General features: G+C 42.1%; 1 protein-coding gene across 2 annotated transcripts in view; it reads right to left on the bottom strand.

The window, feature by feature from the left end:
* Positions 1-18688, bottom strand: part of ATG7 (autophagy related 7) — a 149656-nt gene extending 130968 nt beyond the window's left edge. For both annotated transcript variants that reach the window (XM_054978494.1, XM_054978495.1), the window contains exons 1-7: positions 18327-18688; positions 17334-17388; positions 8708-8825; positions 7137-7214; positions 5785-5901; positions 1222-1371; positions 460-548 (exon numbers count right to left, since the gene is read on the bottom strand). In XM_054978494.1, coding sequence (XP_054834469.1) covers positions 460-548; positions 1222-1371; positions 5785-5901; positions 7137-7214; positions 8708-8825; positions 17334-17388; positions 18327-18501 — 782 coding nt within the window. In that variant the 5' untranslated portion in view covers positions 18502-18688. The remainder of the gene's footprint in view (positions 1-459; positions 549-1221; positions 1372-5784; positions 5902-7136; positions 7215-8707; positions 8826-17333; positions 17389-18326) is intronic.
* Between the last annotated feature and the right edge of the window lie 8897 nt (positions 18689-27585).

Genomic DNA, 27585 nt, shown 5'->3' with positions numbered 1-27585 from the left:
TTTTTAAAGCTGACTGGAGGCCATAACTATAATCCAGGTATTTAAAAATAATATAAGATCTAAAGAATAGCTTCAGGTATTCAATGCTAAAGGAACTTTGTGTCTTAAAGTAACCTGTTTTTAAAAGTTCAAACCTAATTGTGTGATTCTCTGCATCCTGGCCAATGGCCAAGTGGGGATTTGAATCCAGGTCTCTCCGAGCCTAGCCAGACACAATACAATACTACATTGGTTTCAAAAAGCCTTATAGCGCTTATTTTTTAATTAACGCATTAACAACAGCTAACTGTGCCATTCAAGAAAGAAGTTTGCATGACAAAAAAACCTTAAACCTCAATTCTACATGTTTACTTAGAAGCAAGTTCCACCAAGTTCAATGAACCTTACTTCCTAGTAAATGTACTTACAGGTAAGGCATTTAAGAAAGTTACAATGAAGGCAGCATTTAATAATAAATACCATTGCTGTGTTGCCAGGACCAGTAAGTTTCTCAGTGGCCATCCTGGATACTGTGCAAAGTTACAAGGGTCATAAACAGCAAGTGTTACCTGAAAAGAAATTGCTCACATTAACACAATGCAAGAAATAAGAAGATTAGCATTTACTGAGGGCTACCCATATTTATTGTAAATACTCCACGCCATCATCTACATTGCATAAACAGGCAGAAGAGACATACTTAAAAGTATATAATTGCAATGTTATAGCAGCACATTGTCAAATTACTTCACGTTTCCCTGGAACTTACCGTTCAATGCAGTTACCAGTTTGTAAGCAAGCAACATTTACTTAAGGAAGAAAATTCCAAAGAACAGTATAGTTAGTTCTACAATTTTTTCTTGAACTGAAGGACCATTTTATAGAAAAAGACTAACATCTTCTGTGCAATGCAACAAGATGGAGCTCTTCCCCAAGCTGTGGAAAAGTATGATGTAGACATAAATAACATGCAGCCTTGGGACCAGGAACTACAGATTTAAATCTGAGTTCCAAATATGCCCTAATCACTTTTGAAAGGTCCCTTTTCAGACAGCCAACAAGCCTATGAGTTTTTGCTCTTTTTCTCACCATCAACAACAAAAAGAATCAGCCTGAATCTTGTAATTTCTTTTCCAAAGACTACATATAACATAAGCCAGCACAAATAAATGGAATCAAATGCATGAATTATTATTCTGAAAATTTTCATTCATAGAATCTCATGTTAGCACCACTACTTACTTTCTGCTTTGGATCAGGGAAGAAATCATCCCAGTTCTTAAGCAAGGATACAAGGACTGAATCATCATGGCACTTGATTAAAAAATAAGGCAAGGCTGTAAGCCCTTCTTTCTGGCAAAGTTCATCATATGCACTTTGAAGTGATTGAATCTGAAAGAAAAAAAGATCAGGTCACAGTACTTTAACACTGATGTATATATTTGCTAAATAGTCTAGCCGATCAGGAAACTTACAGTGAAATCCTAAGAAGAATTACTCCAGTCTAAGCCCATGGAAATCAATGGGCTTAGACTGGAGTAACTCTGCTTAGGATTTCTCTGTTAGTAACTGTTTAAGTGTTTTAGTGAAAACTGTGGAGAGCTAAAACACAAATGTTGCAATTTTCTACATACTAAACTTTATAAGCATCGTAATCATCATAAGCCAGTATATAATTGTATATAATGGGTTTGCTTTTATCACTAGCTTAAACTACTACTGAGGTTTCAATTCAACTTTTTCTGTCCCACTGATTCAGAGATTTTGAAATATAGAATAGTCTCTTATTTTGGTCTGAGTAGCAGGCTGATATGCATACAAATCAGAAATCTAGTTACCTGAATACAGCTCCCTCAGCACCAGTTATTCATAGCACCTAAACACATAACACTTAAATGCAAGAAAGTTCCTTGACCTTGGGCACATTTAGCAGAAATAAATCCCACTGATTTCAACAGGATTTATTTCTAACTAACTAAGCTCAGAACAACACTTTTAAAAAGAAGCTCAAAAATATGGTGCTGTGTTGGAGGATGGAAACAAAGTTTAGAATACAAGAAAGCTCTCTGTATGTGATTTACAGGGTTAGTATCAGTATCAACAAAGACTCCAAATATAATGAACTAGATGGTGCCCAGCAAAGACAGACTTAAGAATTAAAACAGAATTAGTTTTAGGAAATTCTTCAGCATTTTACTGCTTTCTGTAGCAGAATATAGCAAATGGGGAATGTAAATCTGGTATTTCTGACTCCATATTCAAAGTGTTGTAAATTGTTTGTTGCATTGTTGCAACTGTCTTCAAATCACAAGAAAACCTCTTTAAATTTTTAATAAATGGTCTCTAATTTAAACATTTCAACCAATGCTGTTCCCAAATAGTATGATTAACTTCCCAGTATTATTTCTGGGACTCCTAGCCTGCAGTGACTCATCTAGACTTCACAATTAACTGCACACTTCAAAGATGCACACATCCACACACACAAAAGGCAACATCTGTGGATGCAATTTAAAGGGCCAACTGTCTTTTACTCTAGGCAATGATGGACACATCTTGAGATTCAATTTGTGCAAGTTTCATAGACACAATGGGAGGATCAAGGTGAGGAAGACATTGAACTTCAGCACTTGAGGAATTGCCGTATACCAGAGATACTAGATAAAACTAGGGGTGTGCATGCTGAAAATATTCGGAATTAGTAAACCCAAAGCAGGAAAAACATTTGGAAATACCCAAACCCGAAGCAGCAAGCCACTTTGGATTCAGGTATTTGAATTGCCTCGGAATACTCCGTAAAGATTCGGAGCGTTCCAAAGTGATTCAGGGGGCTGGGTTTTTGAGCACCGCCACCCCCCCACTGCCAACCCCCCCCCCCACTTAATCCCTTCCCTATCAGCTGGCAGGCGGCAGGGGGGATTCCCCACTGCCACCTGCCATCTGACAGTTTAAAGGGCCCTGTCCTGCCCCAGGGCCCTTTAAAAACCCCACAACACCCAGCTCCCCCACTTACCTTTCCTAGGCTGTGGAGCACCCGGCGGGGAGGTGCAGGCTTATGCCTGCATCCTCGCTGCCTCCTCCTCCACACCCTGGTGTCGGGGCCAAGGAGCTCCTCAACACCGACATTGGCGGGTGACCAGAGCGCCTGGCAGGGGGAGGTGCAGGCTTAAACCTGCAGCCTCCCTGCCACCTCCTTCGCCCCCTGGTGTCGGGGCCGAGTAGCTCTTCAGCCCCAACATCAGTGGGCGCATGGAGCACCCAGCGGGGAGGGGCAGGCTTAAGCCTGCAGCCTCCCGCCGCCTCCTTCGCTCGCCCACCGGTGTCGGGGCCAAGGAGCTCTTGACCCAGACATCGGCTGGTGACTGGAGCGCCCAGTAGGGGGGTGCAGGCTTAAGCCTGCAGCCTCCCCGCCACCTCGTTCGCTTGCCCACCGGTGTCGGGCAAATGAAGCGCCCGGCGCAGGGGGGGGGGGTTGCAGGCTTAAGCCTGCAGCATCCCCGCCACCTCCTTTGCCCCCTGGTGTCGGGGCCGAATAGCTCCTTGGCCCTGACATCGGTAGGCGAACAGAGCGCCCAGCTGCTCGTTGGGGAAGCCCCCGACGAGCAGCTGATTAATCAGGACTTTAAATGCTTCTTTCCCTGCTGCTGGCAGTGGCAGGGAAACGGGCATTTAAACCCGAAGCTTCCCGAATTCCAGATCAGGGCCAGCATGCTGCCCCCGATTCGGAAATCCCGAAGCTTTCCAGATCGGGTCCAATTCGGGTATTTTACTCGAATCGGATTCCCGAAGCGCACAACCCTAGATGAAACAGAAAGCCTTCATCTTAGCTATACTACTTCAGACATAGTAAGCTAGTATGCTAGCTTCACCTTTCATGGAGAAACATGGAGGCCTGGGAAGGAGGGGCACTTCAAGTGCCTGCACTTAAAAGAGGTTGCTATGACTTAACCATTAGGTGACTGTCCAGCGACGCCAGCCTTTTGTCCACCCCCACCACCAGCCCTGCAGCAGCAGACACCCCCTTTAGGCTCTGCAGCACAGCCTCTGGCAGTACCTCAGTTGCAGGAGCCCCTACAGGCCTCCAGGCCTCTCCCACCCTTAGGCCAGTTGCAGCCGACACCCAGACACAACTCTGGGGAACAGCCTGCAGCCACTCAGCAGACACACTTGTCTCCTGCAGTTGCCCAGATGGCTCCACTTCACCCAGGCTCACAGGAGATTGCCGTCAGCACAAGCCAGGCAGGCACAGGCCCCAAGATGCCAAGGGAGCCACTGGGGAGGGTTCAGAAGCAGCAGGGGTGAGCCAGGCAGAGAGCAGACCAAATGCCCCACCCTAGGTGGGGATGGAGTGGGTGGGGCTAGGAGACTGCAGAGTCTACCCAGCCCTCCTATCAGATAGGCTGGGAGCAGGGCCAGTCAGGGAGACTGGGTGGCGATTGGGGGCAGAGCCAGGGAGGTGGGGCAAGGGGAGGCCTTTAAATTCAGGTTCCCATGAAGGCCGAGGAGGATTTTGCAGGGAGAGACAGCTAGAGTGTGCTATTACTCCCAGGGCAGGAGAAGGAACAAGGTGGTGCAACCCCCTTCCCTGCCCATCTGAGGCTGGAGGACACCTGCCTGGAGAGCTGGTAGGATGGAAGGACATCAGGAGAGGGTGCCAGTGATGGAGGAGCCTCACAGTGACAGACATGGTTAAATAGAATCTTCAAATTATCAAACATATTTGGCATACTTGGAGTTTCAAAAGGATGCAGAGGACAAACTTGCTCTAGAAATCAAACAGCACTAAATGCTTATGGAAGCTCCACTGTCAAAACCCATACAATGTAATTCTGAACCATTCAACTTTTATCTAAAATGTATCTAACTTTGTCTGAATATAATGCACAAAGCTTTCCCATCATTATAGGTTGTAGCCAACATACCTCAGCTTATGCTACTTTGTTAATAACCAATAGCTCTTCTTTACCACTTACATTATCCAAGACCTTGAGTTGTCAACTGAAATTGGGGCGTCTTTCTTGTGTTAATGCACACTAGCATACAGTAAGAGACAGCAAAGCCCTGCAGAATCATGCCTTTTAGAAACACATTACACAAAACACTTGAAGAACAGGTCACCATTTGACAAGGTCATCTTTATTTTGATTCATTAGCACGGTGATCATTCTATTTTCCATAGACAGAAAATACCTAGAAAACTTTTAATATGTTTAGTATCCACTGAAAACGAACTGCAAATCTATTCCAAAAAAGTCATTACTCTTGTGATTTTATAACACTGAATCACACAATTGCTATGTAACACGAGGCAAACATTTGTCAAGGTCAAAATAAAATATTTACAAATAGAAAGAGGAACAAACTTAGTTTTAAAAAGCATTCTGATTCAATTATACACATGACACCCATGAGTGCCAGACTCCTTTCATTAGAGGCCAGGAACAACTACCCTACATAGAATGCATACATACAGATGTACATCATGGAGGGGAAAGTGAGAGGAGATAGCAGTTCTTGTGAATTTGGAAATTTTCTGCATGCACAAGCACTCCAAAACGGAAATAAGCTTGTTGGATTGGAGCATTTCTAAATATCAAGAACAAACTGAATTCAGATTGTCTGCTCCCTGGAGGAAGGAAACAGGGTTTCCATGTTTGCTTTTGTGTGTGTGTGTGTGTGCGCGCGCGCGCGCACATGCGCTTATAATCTTGCCACATACATTAAAAATAATAAATTCTTGCATTTTATAGCTAATGACAATGAAAAGCACTAACAAAAAATATACCTTAGTATTTGTTTATGTACCTGAATTAGAGAGAACCTTGTGGCAAGGCACACAGGCTGCTGAACCAAAGGGATGCCTTCTGGGAGACAAAGTGCAGGGTAACAAAACCAGTAATAGAAACGATATCTCTTTAAATCCTAAAGGAAGAAATTGTGGATGTATGTTAGAAAAATTATTTTACAATGCAAGAAGAAAATGTACAAATTGTAAAATTAGATGCACTATGCTCCAGACACAACTGGACTCTGCCATATGCAAACTACTATTGAGATATTTATGTCTATGGATCGAGATGGAAGGGGCAGTGGCTGGGAAGTACACCAAGAAGAACATGCAACAACCATAAGGCTACCAGGTAACCAATTAGGAACAAGCTGCTATGAACAATCCAGTATATATTCCGCTGGATTTTTGCTACTTCCCCCTCCCAAATTAGTAGACCACTTGCTATATCATCAGCTGTTTACTGAAATTTCCCTACATTATAAATAAGGCTTGCCATGCAGTATGGAGGCCTAGGCCCCCTTGTGTGCACAGAATTAGACAGTTCTTCAGATCCTGGCCATGCCATTTTTTTCTCCCCTGAAACAAGACTGAAATGCATCTGTAGAATTACAAACGCTGAAGAACCAAACAGTTTCTAGGTGTGAAAGGCAGATAGGAAGTACAGTGCATTAGAGGTGTGCATGATGGACCCATCTCTTGCACTACTATAAACCTGCATATAAATAAGACAACAAATCCCTTAGAAGTTTTAACTCCATTATCTTTTCCTCTGATGCATACAGACACACCCAAACACACAACTGTCAAAGAGGCATTTGTACACATCAGAATATTTCTGAAAAGTACTCTTCTTGGTACAGGAGGATCCTACATGTGTACACTGGCATTATTTTCTGTGTAAAAAGCTTCTGTGCAGAATTTCAAAGTTGCTTTTAGAATTTTTGAGCTCTAAATACCAGTTTAGGACAACCTCCTAGGCTTGATTAAAAAAAAATTAGGGTACAATTACACTTCACTGGATTGTAGTCCCTAATTGTATCCAAAGAACATTTCTTTTGTTATTAGTTTTTGCCCTCTAATCGCCTAGAGCTCTAGGTAAGTTATAATTGATATAACATGTTTGAAAGTTACTTGTCTTATACAAAAATGGTATTAAAACTAGTCTGCAAAACAGTCACTTAAAGGATGATGTCAAGGGAAATTACTTGCTATGCAGTAAGATAGTAACAAAGCCTTCATGAGCTTCAAGCCTAACCCTGTAAGATTCATGAACTATCAGCTGGACTAACATGACTATCGCAGCATAAATTTTATATACAAATACAAACCATTTAGAATTATTTGTTTTAAAATACTATATACTCACTGCAAATGTCAGTAGCAGAAATCTGTTCAGCAAGACAGGATTTTCAATGGCGTCACCTGATTTTATTAAATCCCATATCTAACAATGAGAAACAAAATCAATGTCAGGTCCTCACCTCTGGATCCCAAAAATATTAAAATAAATATTTCTATTTTATTTTTGGATCTCCAAAGTATTAAAATAAATACAGATCCCTGTATCATTCAGTATCTTCTTGTATTACTCAAATCATGAAGCTCACCCTCCTAGAATGGTTTCAATAAAATGAGTGGCCATACTAAAAGATAAGCTGTAATTGAACACCCCATGTTTGCATGCATAAGATGCCATGTTAAATCATCATCGTCTCTTATAAACTCATCGATCTACCAAGGTCAATAGCCTGACTGACAATAGCTGTTGTCAATAGCCTGACTGACAACAGCTCTCTGGGGTCTCTAGAAGGGGTCTTTCACATCATACTACTAACATCCTTTAAAAAAAACCTCTGGAGATGCTGGGGATTTCAGATGCTGCTGAAAAGCAGATGGTCTACCACTATCCTATAGCTCCTCCCATGAGTGCTCTATTAAAAGATCTCAAAACGTATAACTGGAACAGTCTCTTGATAGACATTGTAGAGCTGCTGACACTCACAAGTAGACAGTAGATGGACCTATAGTCTGTCTTTATATAAAACAGTCTTATATATTATGCTTTTCATAAGCAGTACTATCACCTAAGCCCACCAAATTCAGACTCAGAAGGGTGCAACTCTGCCTAGTACTGCACTGTTAGTCTTTCTTGAGAGGTAGTTTTTGAACGTCATGGAGCAATTCAACCATATAGCTAGAAGTAGCCAGTTGGTCACAGCATTTCATAAAGTGAGGTAAGGTGCTTGTGTTGATCATGGTTACATGTTATGCCAAACATAGAGTGGAATTCAAATAAGAGAAAGGGGAAGAGCAAATGAAAGCTTACACAATCCTCTGTGTTTGTGAATCTAAACTGACCTTTGTTTCAAAAATGTAGGAAGTTCTGAGTCTGGGCTATATCAGACAATTATTTTTTAAAAAAAAACTATACAGCTCCTGAGCCTGGTATACCTACGAACCCTGTATTGTGTCTTAGAAATATAAACAGGATATGCTATATGTCTGTCACATGAAGATAGCACAAAATCATTATATATATATATATACCTTATTATTAGTTTGGAACATGTTTGGCCTTAGGCAATAGACTTAAGAGAGAAAGAAAGCAATTTTTTTAAAAACTCAAAACAACTAGTTTTGAGGTTTCTCATCTCATTCTACTAATTTCATTTACACTATATTTGTACTTTAGAAATGGTCTATCCTATCATACGGTATAAAAAATATGTGGTAACAGTATATTTAAAGTCAGACACTCTAAATCTCATCTCCTGAAGCAAGCCTGAAAAACTACTCTGCTTTCTAAAACAGAACCTCAAGCTCGGATTCTGCATATCAAGGACATTCCTTCCATCGCCATGCTCTCCAATTATTTTTTCAAAACTGTCTGAAATGCTTGATTTCAGGAAGTTTGTGAGTGTGACATTGGTAGCTCACCTCATTTGCAGCTTGCTCAAGAAGAAACTTCTTATCACACGATTTGAAGGATTCCAAGGTGTTGGTATTATACAGTGTTCCAACGGCAGGGCAGCAATGTGCTGGAGTTGGGGCATTCCTGAGGAACAGAAAGTACTCTTGGAACTACAGGACAATATTTGTCACCATGTTACCAATAGACTGGTGCTTTTGGTACTCTGCACACATACATACAATACAGGATTCTGAATATAAGTTATGAAATGCTATAAATGTGGCTCAGTTTTGAAAAAACGGTGTATTTTACTTTGCATAATTCATTTTAAACTAACTTGGTTTCCACTCCTCTGGAATTCCTGTCACAAGCCTGGGTTGTAGAAGACAAAAGGCTGGCTGTAGAGTTATGACTGGTGGGGAACGGACAAGAAGCAGAATAAGGCCACATCCCAAACAGAAACAGAGCCAACTCAGCATCAACTATTGTTCTTTACTTGTCAAAATACGGCGCACAGAGGAATACACCCACAGCTCCTCTTTCAACCCCAGCAATATGCCCAATGTGGATCAAGTCTTGAAAACATACCAACAAAGCAAAAAACAGAGTGGTCAGTCACCATTATCTGCTATAAGTCAGAAACCCATGAATTGCAGTATTACTATAACCATATTTTCACTAATTATGATGCCTGTCACTATACTTTACCTGTTGACTATACAGGACTCTTTCTGTGGTTTTCCTTTCTTATTAGCCCTCCTTAGCTCTTTGTATCAGGTGTTCTCCACATCTCTGCTTCCAAAGAGCACAGTCCTGTATCTACTTTGTCACTTTCCCTGTGTCATGCCTTCAAACTTGCAGGTGACCTTATGCCAGTTACACACTCGCAGTCTAATCAACCTCACAGGGATAAAATGAAGGAGAGGAGAACAATGTAAGCCATTTTGGATCCCCGCTAGAGAGAAAAGGAGGATATAAATGAAATAAATAAACAAATAAAAGCTCCTTGTCCAAAGCTTTCTCCTGGGACCTCTCCCTTTTGAAATCCAGGCCTCTCTTTCTAGCTCTTAAAGTTCTTTGGTCTCTCTGTAAGGATTTCACTAGATGAAGTGATTTTTTTTCCATATAGATTTTTATTTTTTAATTACTAAACTCAAAAAACTACAAAGGGGAAAAAGGGAGAACAAGGGGAAAGGAAAGGAACAACATATAAAAAACACACACTACAACTACAACTACAAGTCTTGCATTCCCTTCATAATACAGTTATTTAAAATTAAACTTTCTAATATGCCATTAGATTGGTAGACCTTATAAAATACAAATTACAGTCAGGATCAGGTCTTCTTCCCCCCCTGCGTCTCGGTCACAGCTCTCTCTGAACGGCTATAGTAGCTGCGCTCACTGCCTCCTCCTCCCCCCTCCCCCCTTCAGATTCTGAATCTTCTCCTTGCTGAAACTCTTGATGATTAAATACAAAGTCCCTCAGTTGTGCGTCTGATGTTATCTTGTAGGCTTGATCTTTATAACTGAACCAGATGCCTTCCGGAAATAACCATTTGTATTTTATTTCACGCTTCCTCAGAAGAGCTGCAAACCTTTTATATTTGAATCTTCTTTTCCGAGCTAGAAATGGAACGTCCTTCAATATCTTAACCTTGTTACCCAGAAAGTCCAAGTCCACATTATACGAATTATATAAGATGGTGTCCCGAGTCTTCTTAGATGAAAAGTCAATAATAATCTCACGAGGCAGCTGACGCTTCGTTGCATGTTTTGAAGATGTCCGTCGGACTTCCAAAATATCGCTTTTTAACTCTTCTTTAGTTGCCTTTGCGGATGACGCCAAAAGTTCCGACACCAAATCTTTTAAATTTTAATTTTCCTCCTCCTTTACATTCTGAAGACGCAATACCGTCTGAGCGCGCTCCACTTGTAGCCCTATCAGTTGATTCTCCAAAAGCTTTACTTCTTTGTTTGTAGTTTTCATGAGTGCTGCGTTTTCCCAAGCAGACTGCTCTGTCCCAGACACTATGGCTTTAATGGTTTTCACTTCATTCTCAATTATGTCAACCCTTTGACCAATTTCATTTAGCTTATCAACAAAGGGCTCCATAGCTTCAATGACCGACCGTTTAACCACCTCTTCAAGAGACTCTCCTTTCCCCTGCAATGCAGCCAAGACAGATTTGCCCACAGCCGGGCTCTGCTTTTTCGTCGCCATCTTGGGGGAGGGGGGGAGTCCGCCAACTAAGTTTCAAAACTCAATGAAGGGGAAGATATCCGAGCCTTCTTAGCTTCAACTCCCACCAATCCTTCGCATACGCTTGAATTAACAGAAGAGATTCGCTTACTTACAGGTTTTCACCTTAAATCTGCTTGTTGCCGTTCTCCATGGCCCGGCAGCACGCGATGTGCTGCGCAAGTCTGCCGGCCTCCATTGGAGCAAAAGGGCAATTTACCCCCTGCATTGACTTCAGGGGGTTTTTCCCGCAGCGCTCCGGACCCTGGCCCCCTCCCTGGGAGTCCTGGGGGTTAACCCTCGCAGGTCAACCACCCGGTCAGGCTGCTCGAGCGCTTCCTCCCGGACCTGCGGAGAGGAGCGTCCGACATGGCCGGGAAAACGAAACCGAATCTAGATGAAGTGATTTTTAAATTCCCTCACAAGCACTTGTAAGCCTCAGTTCCTGAACAAGAAGACAACACAAAGATAAATCATGTAGATTTTTCTTGCATCACGAGACGCAAAGACAATCATTACAAACTTTTAATTTTAAGTAGATGCCACATAAAGGCTTTCATTCTGCCCCTACAATCTTTGAAAAATAAGGAATTTTACAAACCATGTAACTTACACTTAGGCCTGGTGTACATTTGCAGAAGAATTAGGCAGTTGAGTTCAGAGATGGTAAACCTGACAGTACCGTAAGACTGCAGCAGATGGGGAATTCACACTGCATAGGTCTTTTCTAGCGTTCCCTCTAGTGTGCACTGTGCGCAACTGCGCACAAAATATTACCTCTTGGCGCACATGATTGCTTCAGGAGCGCAGAGATGATTCCTCTCTGATGGTCTCGACTTCCTGCTCAGCTGGTGCCCTCTGAACGGTAAGGATGCGGCAGGATGGCACTGGAGCAGGCTTGACCCACACCTCTGAGGGCCCAGGGTGAAGGATGGCACCAGGGCAGGCTTGGCCTACACCACTGAGGGCCCAGGATGAAGGATGGAGCAGGATGGCACTGGGGCAGAATTGGCCTGCAATGCTGAGGGCCCGAGGATGAAGGATGGTTCTGGGGTAGGCTTGGCCTGTGACACTGAGGGCCCGGAGTGAAGGATGGCGCGGGGCAGGCTTGGCCTGCAACAATGAGGGCCCGGAGTGAAGGATGGCGCTGGGGCAGGCCTGGCCTGCAACAATGAGGGCCTGGGGGTGAAGGATTGTGTAGGATGGCTCTGGATCAGGCCTCACCTACGATGTTGAGGGCCCGGGAATGAAGGATGGCTCAGGATGGTGGCAGGGCATGCCTGGCCTGTGACAATGAGGGCCTGTGGATGAAGGATGGAGCAGGATGGTGCTGGGGCAGGCTTAGCCTGTGACAATGCGGTCCTAGGAATGAAGGATGGTACTGGATGGCACTGGGACAGGCCTCATCCATGACGTTGAGGGCCCGGGGATGAAGGATGGCACAGGATAGCACTAGGGCAGGCCTAGCCTGCGACAATGAGGGCCCAGGAATGAAGGATGGCACAAGATAGCAGTGGGGTAGGCTTGTCCTGTGACATTGAGGGCTTCTTGGTAAAGGATGTGAAATTCCTAGAGATTTAGGTCATGGAACCTGGAGAAGGCAGAGTTTGGGGGGGGGAGGTACCTTGGCAGGGTATAGTACAATAGAGATCACCCCCAAAGCAACTATTTTCTCCGGGGGAAGTGATCTCTGTTGCCTGTAGATCAGTTGTAATTCAGGGAGATCTCCAGCCACCACCAGGAGAATGGCAAGCCTACTCCCCTTCTGCACATGTAGAAGAAATTCTTCCTCTGCCACCTTTGAGTTTGAGCATCAGGGCATTTCTCTGAGCAATCTCTGTCCCCTTTTTTGCCTGCATAAAGCTGACACCTTTTGTCTAAATGTAAGTAAAATCCACCTTCAGTGGCTTGTTGCAAGCACAAAACTAGCTCTCCGTCTCTTTCTCATTCTCCCTCCTTTCCTTTCTCTTTGACTTGCCCATATCCCCTCTTCCTTGACTCTGCTGCCAGGGAAGACATTTGTCCTTTATTTTATAATCTGGTCCTTTCACCCCCTTCTTTTTCAATCCTGTTTGGCTTGGTACATTTTTCACGTGAGTAGCTTTCCTCCCAGACTCCCCTCTGCTCCATAGTAAAGTGTCCAGTAGCACCTTTAAGACTAACCAACTTCATTGTAGCATAAGCTTTCGAGAGCCACAGCTCTCTTCATCAGATGCATCTGATGAAGAAAGCTGTGGCTCTCAAAAGCTTATGCTACAATAAAGTTGGTTAGTCTTAAAGGTGCTACTGGACTGTACTATTTTTCTACTACAGACTAACACAGCTAACTCCTCTGCATCTATGACCATGTTAAATTGAAAGTCTCTGTAATGAAATGTGACTTATGTTTACAGGTATAATGTATAAAACATTCTTTAAAAACATGCTTAAAATACAGTTTAAAAATTAATTCTCAGATATTTATAAGGTTGTGGTTATAAGCTTCTACAAACTGATTTATGTGGTAGCCAAATGTTTGTATGTTTGTAGATTGCAATTTTTTTTCTAAAAAGGCACTCTCAAAAATTTTATGCAAGTCAGCTCACAAAACAAATTTTTATGCACGTTTCAGCTCACAAAATACATTTTTGGCTCACAGCAATGCACATCTTAGAGGGAACATTGGTTCTGCTTGGGACTTTTTCGTTGGTTCTAGCCCCGTACTGCATCGATTTCTCTCCAGACTTCTGCATGCAGTCAAAATACCCTGATTCAGTCTCCAAACATCTTCCCAGACCTTTTTGAGTTCCGCACAGAGAAAGGCTGCATCTGTCACAGAATTGATCTTTCCCCACCTTTTCTGCAGTTTTTCTCCCTGCACATATACCCCGATTTTTTCCCCAATCAAAGTCAAAGCAGGGCTTTTTGGAAGTGCAGAATGCTTTCTTCAGTGTGAGGCCTGGCCCTGCCTTTCACCTTCTCTTTTATTCCCCTGCATCCTAACTGGTTAAACTGCAGCCAATCAAGTTTTTTTCCTTATTTTTTTTCAATGAATAGCAACTTTGCAAGGTTGGTGCCTTAAAGAAAGGAAACCCTTGCAATTGGAGGTGGGGAGCTGGGAATGCTGCAATATAGCTAACACAAAAACTCTGCAGACAGCCCTGAATCCCACTCAATATTTTAAAGTTTTTACCTGTTCTTCCTGTACTGTTCAGTACATTGGGGTTTTAATTTTTTTTTTTAAAAAACAGCAACATTGGTAGGTTGGTGCCACCAAAAAATGCAAAAAAATCCCTTGTAAGTTGCCTCAGCAATCAACTGAGGAAACTGAACTGTCCTCAAAGCCAGCAGCAGAAATGAGGCTGAAATAACAGACACAACTTCGGTTCAACTCCTTCAAAGTGCAGAATTAAAGAATTGAAGCAGTATGGGGCCAGAACCAATTAATAAAGCGGATCCAATCCTCATGGGTTGAATACACAGAAAGTGCAATGTAAAGTTCACCATGAGGAAGAGGCCATAATCTCTTCCTACATAGGCAAAGAGAGGCCTTCCCGATAGCCAGAAAACTAACAGCAGGTAGTGTTGGTTGTTGTGGGTTTTCCGGGCTGTATTGCCGTGGTCTTGGCATTGTAGTTCCTGACGTTTCGCCAGCAGCTGTGGCTAGCATCTTCAGAGGTGTAGCACCAAAAGACAGAGATCTCTCAGTGTCACAGTGTGGAAAAGATGTAGGTCATTTGTATCTACTCAGGAGGGGTGGGGTTGAGCTGAGTCATCCTGTAAGAGTTTCCCAGGGTGTGGAATGCTAATGGCGGGAGGCTTCACTGTATCCTGAGGAGGTTCTTTTGCATATGGATTGGTACTTGATGTGCTAATCTTCTCTGCAGGGCTATTGTCGGGGATAGAATGTTTTGTTAGCCTGGTGTTTTTCAGAACTGGAAACCATGCTCTGTTCATTCTTAAGGGTTCTTCTTTCCTGTTGAAGTTTTGCTTATGCTTGTGAGTTTTGCTTATGCTTCTTTTGCATCCATATGCAAAAGAACCTCCTCAGGATACAGTGAAGCCTCCCGCCATTAGCATTCCACACCCTGGGAAACTCTTACAGGATGACTCAGCTCAACCCCACCCCTCCTGAGTAGATACAAATGACCTACATCTTTTCCACACTGTGACACTGAGAGATCTCTGTCTTTTGGTGCTACACCTCTGAAGATGCCAGCCACAGCTGCTGGCAAAACGTCAGGAACTACAATGCCAAGACCACGGCAATACAGCCCGGAAAACCCACAACAACCATCGTTCTCCGGCCGTGAAAGCCTTCGACAATACAGCAGGTAGTGTGTTTGACTATAACTTCTTTTTTTGACATTCTTCTTTATTTTTACTAGAAGTAAAGGGTTTAAGATAGGCCTCCGCCCTCAAGAGAGTCTGAAGTGTTTCTTCCACTATACTAGCTCAGAACTCTATTACTTAATGCTGTTGAACATGTATTCCAAACCTCAGCTAATTTACTGAACCTCATAAGATATAAGGTACAATACATTGGGTAAGGCCTTGAATCCGTGAGGTAATTATGAAGAAAAGCCCTTTCCCCCAAAGCAGGTAGCTGGCTCCTTTTAATCTTGGTATTATTCTACACTCCCCCCCTTCCTTTGTGTGCTCTTTACTTTAAATAAAGAAATATAAACAAGGGAAATATACATATCAAGTCTATACAGTGTATTTTTCCTTCCCAGTAAACAAGTTCAGTCTATTCCCACACAAATAGCATTAAAGGACAGAGCTTCTTTCCAAGTTAGAATGCTGAGCTCTTATATACAATGAAGTAATAGCATCTTTACTATGAATTACACCCTGATTGTGCCTTTATAGATACTACTCTAAGAATCTAGTCAGCAGTTTAGTTTTAGATTTACAGCCTACCAATTTAAAATATTTAATTATAATCTTCCTTTCCCATGAGAGGTTCAAGATGCTGTACAAAAATGTCCAAGATGACTTTAAAAAACAGCCAATAGGCATCAATAGCAATTAAAACAATGTTAAACAAGAAACATTGTCCTAAATCAACCCCCAAACACAACTGTTCTCTTCGTAATGAACAGTGATCCATGTAATCACTGAAATGTCCTCTGAAACAGGCAGCCTTACATCCCTAAATATGCATACAAAGATGGCCCCGATCGGGACCTTTTCAGGCAGGCCATTAGGAATATAGGGGCCACAGCTGAAAAGGCCCTTTCCCACACACAGAAGAATCCAACACTTCTATGAGCAAGCAGGAGCAGATAGGAGGTGTATAGCTGGCACACCGGTGTAGTGATAAGCAGTCCTTCTGATAAACCACTTGGGACACATGTAAGGTTTTAAAGGTGAGAACCACCAAACTGAGCCTGGAAACAGAAAACCAATCTTGTTTTAAAGCAGAGATCATATGGTGGTATTCCTGTACCACAGGAGAAAACTTTATGCTAATGTTTCGTACTTGACCAATTTCATCACTGAAACATAACAGTCACAATCTCATAGTGAGAGTCAGTTTGGTGTAGTGGTTAAGAGTGTGGGACTCTAATCTGGAGAGCTGGGTTTGATTTCCCACTCCTCCACTTGAAGCCAGCTGGGTGACCTTGAGCTAGTAGTCAGAGCTCACAGGGTGTTTTGTTGTGGGGATAATAATAACATACTTTGTAAACCACTCTGAGTGGGCATTAAGTTGTCCTGAAGGGCAGTATAAAAATCGAATGTTATTATTATTATAGCACTAATCTTTTCTCACCACAATTAAAGGTGTAGCCAGTGACGATCATTCAAACTATAACTTTAATATCCATTTCATTGATTTTCTCAAACTCCTATAAAATCATTGATTTTCTCAAACTCCTATAAGACAGCCAGTTTGATGTAGTGGTTAGGAGCGCGGGACTCTAATCTGGAGAGCCAGGTTTGATTCCCCACTCCTCCACTTGAAGCCAGCTGGGTGACCTTGGGCTAGTCACAACTCTCTGGAGCTCTCTCAGCCCCACCCACCTCACAGGGTGTTTTGTTGTGGGGATAATAATGACATACTTTGTAAACCGCTCTGAGTGGCCATTAAGTTGTTCTAAAGGGCAGTATATAAATCAAATGTTGTTGCTGTTGTAAGCAGCCTTGCAATCAGCATCTTACTCATATGTCTGGAACAAACTCTCAGCAAACTCAATAAACCTGCCTACATTGTGGTGGTATCTGCATACACAATAACACTTGTGCTATGCTGAGCAGAGGGCTGGTGCCTTAATGTTCTATCTTCTAGAGTTAAAGTGCCAGTACCCCTTTAATGCTATACAGAACTCCACATACCATTTTTATATTACAGCACCAAGACATAATGAATATATGTATGACAAGTCTGATTCTTTTATTAGTTGAACAAGAACTAAAAAGTTACTTACATATCAAAAGCACTAAATTCCAGTGTTAAACGAGCTGGCATACCAGCAGGGTCTCCTGGACAAAAACAAAAGGATCTTTAGAACAGTGGTTGCTATATGACTAAGAGAATCTTTTCCCTATTGAAAAGCATCACTGTCCCTCAAACTAACATAACATGATGGCTTCATAAATGGATCCTTTTTCTTTACGTTCAGTACTTTATATATGAAAGTGTGCTAAAAAAAACCCCTAAGTTTCCCTATTTGCATGACAAGGAACATTTCTCTTTGTCCTTCCCATTCTACTTAAGAAATGGAAAAAGGATTACAAAATAACACCTTCAATTTCATCAACCAACAAGGCAGAGAAGCACAAAGAATGAGTACACCTAACCCCTACCTTCTCCTCTAGTCTATAATAATCCAAGTTCTTTAGTTTTGTATACAAAAAAACAATTGGACAACAATTGACTGAAAGACTTCCAAAGAACTGATGTGGGGTTTTTAACTGGTATGGATAAAACACAGATTTCTGAGCTATACAATTCTTTTTTTAAAGTAGTTTAAATTACACAAGCACCCTACTATCAGTTTTGTGTATTTTCTTTAATCTCCAACTATACAGAACTGATTCTAGGATGAAACATAGGTTAAACAAACCCAGAGTTTTCCACCCAAAGAGACAAGTACAAGGTTTCCCAGTGTTGTTTGTTTTTTCTCTTCTACTGTAGCCTGTAGCTGCTGGAATAGAGTAAAACAGCACAGGGCACCTGACAAACGGATGAATGCCTACCAAGAAGTAAGCCCACCCACTGCAGAAGCTGGGAAGTCAGTGCGATTTACTATCGATTCAGGCTACACATCATGCACACCCTGCAATCAGGCTCAATTTACATAATTATGTAAACCAGCCCTTGACCCTACAGGGACTCATATCTGTACTCTATGCATGCATATCCTAGAATTTCTAAGACATCAAAATCCCGGAAAGCGAAATCCTTCGCCTATACCTACCATTATAGTAGTACCCCTTGATCATTTTTGGAGACTCATCCAACTTGTACTCGTTGAGTTTCTTCTGGGTCAGCTCGTGCCAAAAGCCTGCATCTAAGGCACTACTGAAAGGAACAAACTGCAGTTTGGGAAGCTCAGCCGCCGGCGGGCTCTGTCTTCCCGCAGCCTGAGCCATTATTTACTTAAGTCTCTTGAAGTCGGCGTGCGATGAAGAAGCGTCAACCGCTCTCGAATATGTCTTTAGCTTCGAGTGTTCATGAACCGTACAAAAGGAATTACTCACAACCCACGATACCCCAAATACAACTTCCCTCTTTGCTTCATTTCCCAACTGGATGGTAATACCGGAAACAACCCCCGAGAGCCGCCATCTTTCTTGTGCTTATGCGCATGATCTGTCATGCGCACACGTCTCCCAGAGCCTCTAAACGGAGGTGTCCGAAATATAAATGACTTGCAGTTCTCGCTTGCGGTTTCTATTTCAATATCACAATAGGGAGAAGAGCATCATAATGCAGAAAAAGGAAAGCCCTTACTGTCCCCGCTTCCTCATGTTTGTGTTATATGCCCATTGCATTTTATGGGTTGCTCGGCAGCTAACTAGAAGTCGGAAGTATCACTATTGTTTATGTAGTAACGTTTCGCTGGAATAAATTGTGTTAATTCTAAAGCGCCGCTGGACTTCTGCTATAACTTATTACTAGCTATCAAGGCTACCATTCTGGAATTACAGCGTTATTGGGTTTGCTTTTTTGTGCCGCCGAGCCAGAAAAAAGACGGGCTGACGTGTGTTTGTCGCTTTCTTTACAAGTTCAGACATACACCAGTGCAAGGCGGTAGAATGGGTTATGTTGGTTCAAATTGCAGGTAGACAATATCCTCTTTGAATACATCCTTAACGAAAAGCGCCATCAGCACGGTCCTTTCTCCCCCCACGGAGTTTGGCGAGAGAAGCCTTCGGCAAAACTGTCCCCTGCTCGCTAGCTGAACTAGCGCGGTCCTGTCGCCCACCTGCGTTCTCCCCCCGAAGCTCCTCTCAGCCGCGACGGAGCGGGCGACACGCCCTAACGGCGGCGGCATTTTTGAAAGGGGGAGGCGAGGCTGCGTCGACTTGTTCTATTGCTGCTTCGTGTCGGGCACTTGCTTTCTTTTCAGCCCGCTACCGAGGCTTCCTTTCTCCTTCCAAAGTTTTGTTGTTCGTGATTTGCCAGGTATCGGGCGAAAGTAGCAAGCCCAGCAGAAGCAACCCAGCAGCGGGACAGGGTAAAAGCCGGAACGAGACGGAACAGGCCGGAACGGGCACTAAAGAAATGCCAGTGCCACAAAAAAGAGGGGGATGTGTTAGAGACACTCTGGAACAATATTTTAGAAATGTGGACAGTGTTATTTGTTCTAGATAGAAGTACCTCTAAACTGTGAATTATATTTAAAGAAGAACTGATGTTCACCCGGACTCCTAAAAACTAAGGTTTCAGCCTCAGTATTGTTTTGTAAATATTTACAGTTTTTAAAATTTTCAAATTCCATTATTTGGAACAAAACTGGAGAAAAAAAGAATATGTTGGTACTAATATTGTTTCTGATGTCAAAATGAATACTTCTACATTCAATTCAGTGCTTAATTTAGCTACAAGACCTTGTCCAGTTGTATATTCATGTGTACTGCATGAATGAAATTTACATTTAAGTAATATGTCACAATCAGGTTCCATGAGTGCAATCTAGAGAGAGAGATGGAAGCTTACTTATCTAAAAGGGTAGAAACCAGAATCCTCTCCAAGTCCTAAGAGTGGACAATTCAGAGAATGATGCTCTATTTCTATGGCTTGTACCCCTCCTCTTCATTTAAAAATTCAGTTGTAATCAGAGGAGAGTTGAAACATTCATATCCAGAAAATGTTCTGTTTAATGTAGCTAATATATGATGCTAGTATGCTGGAAAATATACCTATTTATTACATTCCCGCTGATATTTTAAGGGCCAGTTTACACAACTCTGTGTATTGCTTGAAACTGTAACATTTGAAGCAGCTACATAATTTGTTTCAATTTGCTTACATTGAAATTCTATATACGTTTTTACAGATGATACAGGTACATGAAACAGATAACTTTAATGATACATCTTGACCCATGCATTGATTTCAGTATCACTCATTTGCTATGAGAAGGAAATAGAGATTGCTTCTCAAAATTTCAGTATATCAATGTATTTATTTTCTATATTTTAAATGGTACTGCAGGAGTTCTATAAGCTATTTCTAGACAGACTACAATTAATATATTTAATATACTAATTTAATATCTTCTTTCTTACGATGCAAACAACCTAGTAATCCCATCTTTGAATTAAGCTGTGTAACATATCAAGCTATATCAGTTATACTTGTTATTGTTCTAAAACTTTCCTCTAGAATTTTTTTAATTCTTTGACAAGAAACCAACTGTGACTAATCTGTGCTACGTAACCCCTCATTACCATTAACAGTGAACATGATTTATTTTACAAGGTGCTAAATGCCATCTATGTATCAATTTATAAAGCTTTTGTGTCATATTTAGATATTTTCTTGATATCCTGATTCTCTTCCCATTTTTTTGTGGCCAGAATATCAATGAACCACAAGTTAGTTCGATATATTACCAGGTGATTTTGGTTGGTGCTTTTCAGCAGCAGTTCTCCATGCCACACAAAGAACTACTTTTAAAATTCAGGTACTTTTGAAAAGTGATTTGTGATTTGTTGGAGTTTGTGGTAAGAATTTGCTGTTGAAAGAAAAAAAATCCCTTCCCCAAGCCACTGGGAACCTCTAGATCAGGTTTTTGTATTGGAACCTTAAGTGATTTCCAGACCTGAATTGTTATAATTTTCCAGTAAGCTATTTGCAATGCCATCCTAATCAGAGTTACTCTCTTATATTGAAGTCAATGGTCTTAGAATGGTGTCAGCAGGGCTTTTTTTGAGGGGGAATGCCCCGGAATGGTGTTCCAGCAGCTCTGGAATCTGCCCACGTGATTCTTTCCTCCTCCGGCCCCACAGGCTCTGAAGAGGAGGCTAAGCTGCTTTGAGTTCATTCTGCTTTCTTTTCATTCCTCTCTGTGTGTGAGTGAGTGAGAAGCGAGCGAGCGAGCAAGCAGACGCTGCTCAGGCCTGGCCCAGGCTCTGCAGAGGAGGGTAAGCTGCTTTGAGTTCATTCTGCTTTCTTTTCATTCCTCTGTGTGAGTGTGTGTGTGTGTGTGTGAGAGAGAGAGAGAGAGAGAGAGCAGAACTGCTGGGGCCGGCTCTCCAAAGGAGCCTAAGCTGCTTTGAGTTCATCCTGCTGTCATTTCATTCAGGGGTTTGTGTGTATGTGTGTGCCGCTTTGTGGTTCATTGTTTATTTTCATTTGTGGGGCTGTGCATGTCCGTGTTGCTTTCATTCTTTTGCTGACTGTAGTTGACATTGTTATGGTTCCCACAGCTTTTGGATGCAGATTGGTTCTGTGTTAGTTAAATATATCAGTTATGGTTATTTGTATTAGTTAAAATATCAGTTATGGTTATTCCATTTTCATGCTAGGAATGGATAGCTGTGTCCAAGTCACAGAAGGCATTCGTCAATATATTCATCAGTGTATAGGTGTTCTTATGTCTTAACAGCTGTAACTCAAATGGTTCTCCCCACCCTCAGCTGATTAACATCACTGAAACTGCAATGGACATACGGGTGTTAAGGAAGTCTTTATGAATATTGTTTGTCTGGGACATTGGAATATTTATGAGCATTTCACAATGTCACAACAGCTTAGCCATTGGTAAGGTAGACTTGGCAGGCAACAAAAAAGCCATTTTAAACTAAGTATAAATCTAATGCAGCTAAAGTTGAATATCTTCTTTTAATTGTTCCAGTAAAGCAAACCCCTCCCTGAAAATTTGAAAATTCAATATTCATTAGAATAGGAATTTCAGATTCTGTGGAATTTTGAGAAAGAATTTTTGATTTTTTTTCCTACGCTGGTAGAGGAAATCTGTTACAATTTAGATTTGTGAGATGAGTTCTGGATTTTTAGAGGCCCCCTCCTTCTTGCATATTTTAAAATATGATTCCAAAGAAATGAAATGTTTGGGAAAGGGAATGGAAGATTTCACTGTTTGTAAAGGATACAGAAAGAAAAAATGCCCTTTCTCACAATAGTCTAATTTTCCAAGCTTACTAACATGTGTTTTGTCATAATGCATTGTGCTGGGTTCTTAAAAACGGTGTTCCTTCCGGGAAGCGGCATCACTTCCAGGAGTGATGTCACTTTTCCGGGAGCATGCACATGCTTTGCGCACGCACATGTGGTGATAGAGAGTTCCACCACCTCTTTTCCCAGAAAAAAAGCCCTGGGTGTCAGTCTGCTTAGAATGGATCTGTTAGGCACTTTTTCATATTTATTTCTGTTACTTACAAAAAACTTTCACAGTTCTAAATTTAAACCATTTTAGTAAGCTTGCTGTCATTTATTGTTTTTTATAAACAGTTTCCAGCTGTAAGAGGCCTTACTGTTATATTTCTTCATATTAGACACAAGTGGTGCTTTCTTTGCAAATATTGGAACAAGAGCAGATTTTGCCCCGTTTCTGTATATAAATCATGGTAATATATGGCTTTTTTTAAAAAAGTCACAACCTGGAACAATCCATGACTTGTCCTTTATGTGAAATTACCAAGCTCCCATCACTATTAAAATTAAAATGAAAGACTGAGAGCAGAACCACAAGTGACAAAACGCACAGATTGGACACTTGTCTGCTTCCCTCAAGTTTTGATGGGAAATGTAGGCAGCTTGGCGGAATGTTGGACAAGTGACAGTTGAAAAGTCCATTGGACAGCAGTCAGAGAGCGAAGCTGCGAGACCAGGATGCCTACATTTCCCATCAAAACTTGAGGGAAGCAGACAAGTGTCCAATCTGTGCCTTTTGTCACTTGTGGTTCTGCTCTGAGGTGAATGGAAATATCTTGGGGCTTACTAAAAGTCAGTGATTTTTCTATAAGGAAATCCCTTTTATTTTTAAAGATACTTCCAACAGTGGCCTTCAGTATTTCCAAAACATGCCTTTGTTAATGATTTATATTTCAATACAGTATTAGCTGTTCCTGTTGTACCTTTCTCCCTTTCTGGCCTCTTCTCTGCAAAATGTTCTATGAAACTCTTGCTTTTGTTGGAAGGAAAAATACAGTTTCTTTTACTGCATATATTTGTATCGCAAAGACTAAAAAGGCAAATAGCCACATCAAATGATGGAGTCTGGTACAATATGGGCCTCATAATGTGTGCATCAATTTATAATGTAACACAAAAAAGTTCGAAGATTTCCTGTCATTATTTGTTTTCAATCTTTGATACTGTGTTTGTTTTTGTGAAAAGGAAATGTATATTTCAGTGTTGTTTGCTTTGCTCTTCATTTTGGTGCCGCTCAAATGAAGGATGAGCAGTAGAATAGTTTTTTAAAAATAACTCACAGCTGTTAAACATGCTTGCCCCAATAATGGAAATTTCAACAACTGTGAGAAATTTTAAAAGTAATCATATAAGTGTTGGGAATGAGATGGCACTTTACAATATCATGTATCTAATCTGGAAGTGGACGAACCAGGGCAACTGTCAAACACAACAGATATTTCTGGGGGCAAACTGGGGGCAACAGCCAGTCTTTCAGAAAATTCTAAGAAGTCGCAAAAGTACACTATTTTCTTTAAAAAGTAAAAAAAAATGAAAACAGTAAACAGAAGTGTGTTTTTTGTACGTGTAGAAAAAACACCCTTGGCACCATCAGCTACTGCCAGCACAGCCACAAAGAGAGCATTGTGGGGGTGTTGCAGCCCAGCCTCAGGGAGTACTCTGTTGTTGCAAGTCAGTCCAACCCTGAGGAATGCCATGTCACCACAGGTCAGTCTGGCCCCTGGGAGTGCCAGCAAAGGTCAGGAATGGTGGGAGGAAAGGGCAATGCTTTTTAGAAGGGAGAGCAAGAAAGAAGGATGTTTGGGAGGGACAAGGGAAAGTATCTTTGCAGGGGGGGTCAAAAGGGGGAGAGTGTTTGACATAGATGGGGGGCAAAGGGGAAGAGTGTTTGGGAGGGATGAGAAGAGGGAGAAAGGGCAAAGGAGACAGTATTTGGGACAGGCCACAGACAAACAGCAAATGTCTTTGCAAGGGAGAAGACCATAGTGAAATGCTGCTTCCAAGTGTGCATGGGGAATGGCAACATTTGTGAAGGAGGGTGGAAATCCAGCCTGGACCATCCCCCCATCTCTAGCAATTTTCATGGGACTCCCCACTTGTCATATATCTAATTCCAAACTAGGCCACAGAGTAAGAGCTACTAGGTCAGCAAAATGGAACTAGGGTCATATGAGGGATTTCTCAACAAACGTGAAGGAAGTCCTAGGTTTTCAGAAAAATCTGAAATCTAAAAAAAAAAAATTCATAAGGGGATTCAAATTCCCTCAAATAATAGAAACAACTCCTGTAGCTTTAAGAAAAAGAATTTCCACAGAGTTCTCGGCCACCATTTTGGAGATTGCTAGGCAAACAAAAGAACAGAGATATCCATCCTTTTTGAGCTTGCAGACACCTTTGGCATCCTGACACAGTCTGGTGAGTACAACCACAAAATGGCCACTGTAGGAGGCACAGCCAGCCATAGAATGTCATGGAGTGAAGTTATGCATAACTCTAATAGTAAGTCTTCAACATTTCAGGGGAAATGTTAACAGGATGCTGTTTAAAATAAACATTGTTTCAAAAAAGTCTCTTACATATACACACAGCTTACTTTCTGTCACTCAGTGAAAATCTTTGTGCTGCTGCCAAAGCAACATTTTAAAAAAAATCTGTTCAGCCAATCAGATCTTGAGGCCAGTCAGATACCCCCATAAGCAAGAGTGCCATCTGGTCCCATCCACTTTCTAAAAACACTTGGCAGGTGCCATGGTGCCCATGGGGACCCCTGCACAAGAATATTGCTGAGCTTTCAAGCCTTTGTTTCTGTATATAAAAACATATGGAAGGGAGGGTGGACTTGGAGACCCAAACAGCCTTGGAATGTGTCCCATATCCCTCCCCATCATGCCTCTTGATGGAGGAGGACTTACCAGGAACAGGCCTGTTGGTCACTACCCACACCATCTGGCTCTGGTGGCTATCTTGCAACTAGATGTGGACCTCACCCCCCCCCCCCCCAACTGAGCTAGCTATACTTTTTCAAGGGAGAGACTACCAGTGGAGGGAAGGAGGAAAAGCTGAAGACAGGTGGTCAGATAAAAATAGGTTGGCTGGTGGCTGGGATGAGAGAAGGAAGCAGAAAAAGGGGAGAGACTGTGGGGGCTGCTAGAATTCTAGCAACTTCACTGGTTACCAATTTGTTTCCATTCACAATGCAATTCACAATGCAACGTCCTGATTTTGACCTTTAAAGCTCTAAACAGCCAATTTAGAGGGACATTCTAAAATACGTACTTTTTTATCTCTACACTTAAATCATGTTCATAGTTTCATCACAAGAAGTTGTAATCTACCAGAAATCGATGATTTTCTAGTCACTCCAGTTTGGTGGAACTCCCTACATCTGGAGGCCTGGCAGGAGAGAAAAATGCCACCTCTTTTCCAAAGGGCCTTTAGGAAGAGAATAGTGATGCATAGTAGGATGCAGAAAAGAAAAGAATAAATACCTGAGAAATAGCAGGTGCAGAGAACTTTGAGGTGGTAATTGGAAGAGTATAACAGATGTGATATGAACAAGGTGCATGAGAGTCTTTTATGGAGGCTGGAGCTGACAGGGACAAAGATATTCTTGATAATGCACAGTGAGGAACTTGAGTCTCAGCGAGAAAGGCAATCTAGAAATGAAGTAAATAAGCACATACATGCCAAAAGGTACAGAAAGGAACAGCAAATTGAAAAATAATTAACGGGGGGGGGGGGGACTCAAGATTGCTTGCAGCTCATAGTCGTCCCAATGCTGCCCTCTTGTGTTTGTCAAAACGCAAACATGTTTCTCTGAGCGAAAACAAAATCCATGTAATACTTTTTATTTGCAGTGGTGGAAGGTGCCTTCAAGTCATAGCTGACTTACGCGACCTCTGCTGGGTTTTTCACGGCAAGAGACTAACAGAGATAGTTTGCCACAGTGCCCCTGATCTTCCTTGGAGCGCTTCCATGCAATTACTTTGAGACCTGCTGAGATTGGCTTGCCCATGCTATCCAGGTTAGGGCCATCTTTTATCAGGGCCATCGAAATCAACGTGCACACTTTCAAGCTCACCAAAACTTTTCAGTAGACAAATGCTACAAAATTTGAGAGTTGGGAAGCAAATTTTCCAGGCAATGATGTTAGGACCTGACCTTGCAAACATCCTTAGAGAAAGTAGACTGACACATCTCTACGTTAGAATAGTGGAGAAGTCACATTATGAGCAGTTGTGTTACATAGACACTTGACCCTTAAAGAGTGTACCACATTGTCCTGAATTCATACTCTCAGGCCAGGGCTTGATTAGCTTGGCAGATTTCAGACACCAAGACTGTGTGGCTGACTAGCTGCCAGCGAGCGTCTGACTCTTCAAAGTGGGAGTCCCGGCGTCAGCTGCAGCAGCTCCCAGCCACCTCGCTCTCCCCACACAGATGGTCTTGGGCCTGTCCCCTTCCTCACGAGCTCACTGAAAGCCTCGGATAACCCGCCTGCGAAGTTATGTGCTGCTGCTGAGGGGACAGGGTAAAAGCCGGAACGAGACGGAAAAGGCCGGAACGGGCACTAAAGAAAGGCCAGTGCCACAAAAAAGAGGGAGATGTGTTAGAGACACTCCAGAACAATATTTTAGAAATGAAAACTCTGGACTGGCACCCTTTAATTAACCCATTCCATGCCAAAAAGCTCCCGGAACAGCACAAAACAGCCCGGAACGGGCACTAAAGAAACGCCAGTGCTACAAAAAACAGTGGGATGTGTAGAAATGAAAATTCTGGACTGGCACCCTTCAATTAACCCTTTCTATGCCAATATGCTCACGGAACAGCACAAAACAGACTGCAGTTTTCTGCAGACTCGGGACTGAAAGCACACCCAGACCATGTTTTTCGCTTCCCTCCACCCCAACAATTATCTGTTGGTAGCCTGGGACTTAGCCTCAGGCGAAGAGGAGTTACCTGGCTGGATGCTCCAAGTAACAATAAAAAAATATGTCCTATTTTTTCAGTTATTTATTTGTTTATTTATTTGAAAAAAAATTAAGAGATGT

The sequence above is a fragment of the Eublepharis macularius genome, chromosome 4 (genome assembly GCF_028583425.1).
Source record: "Eublepharis macularius isolate TG4126 chromosome 4, MPM_Emac_v1.0, whole genome shotgun sequence".
NCBI lineage: Eukaryota > Metazoa > Chordata > Lepidosauria > Squamata > Eublepharidae > Eublepharis > Eublepharis macularius.
This window is presented reverse-complemented; position numbering and strand designations above follow the sequence as displayed.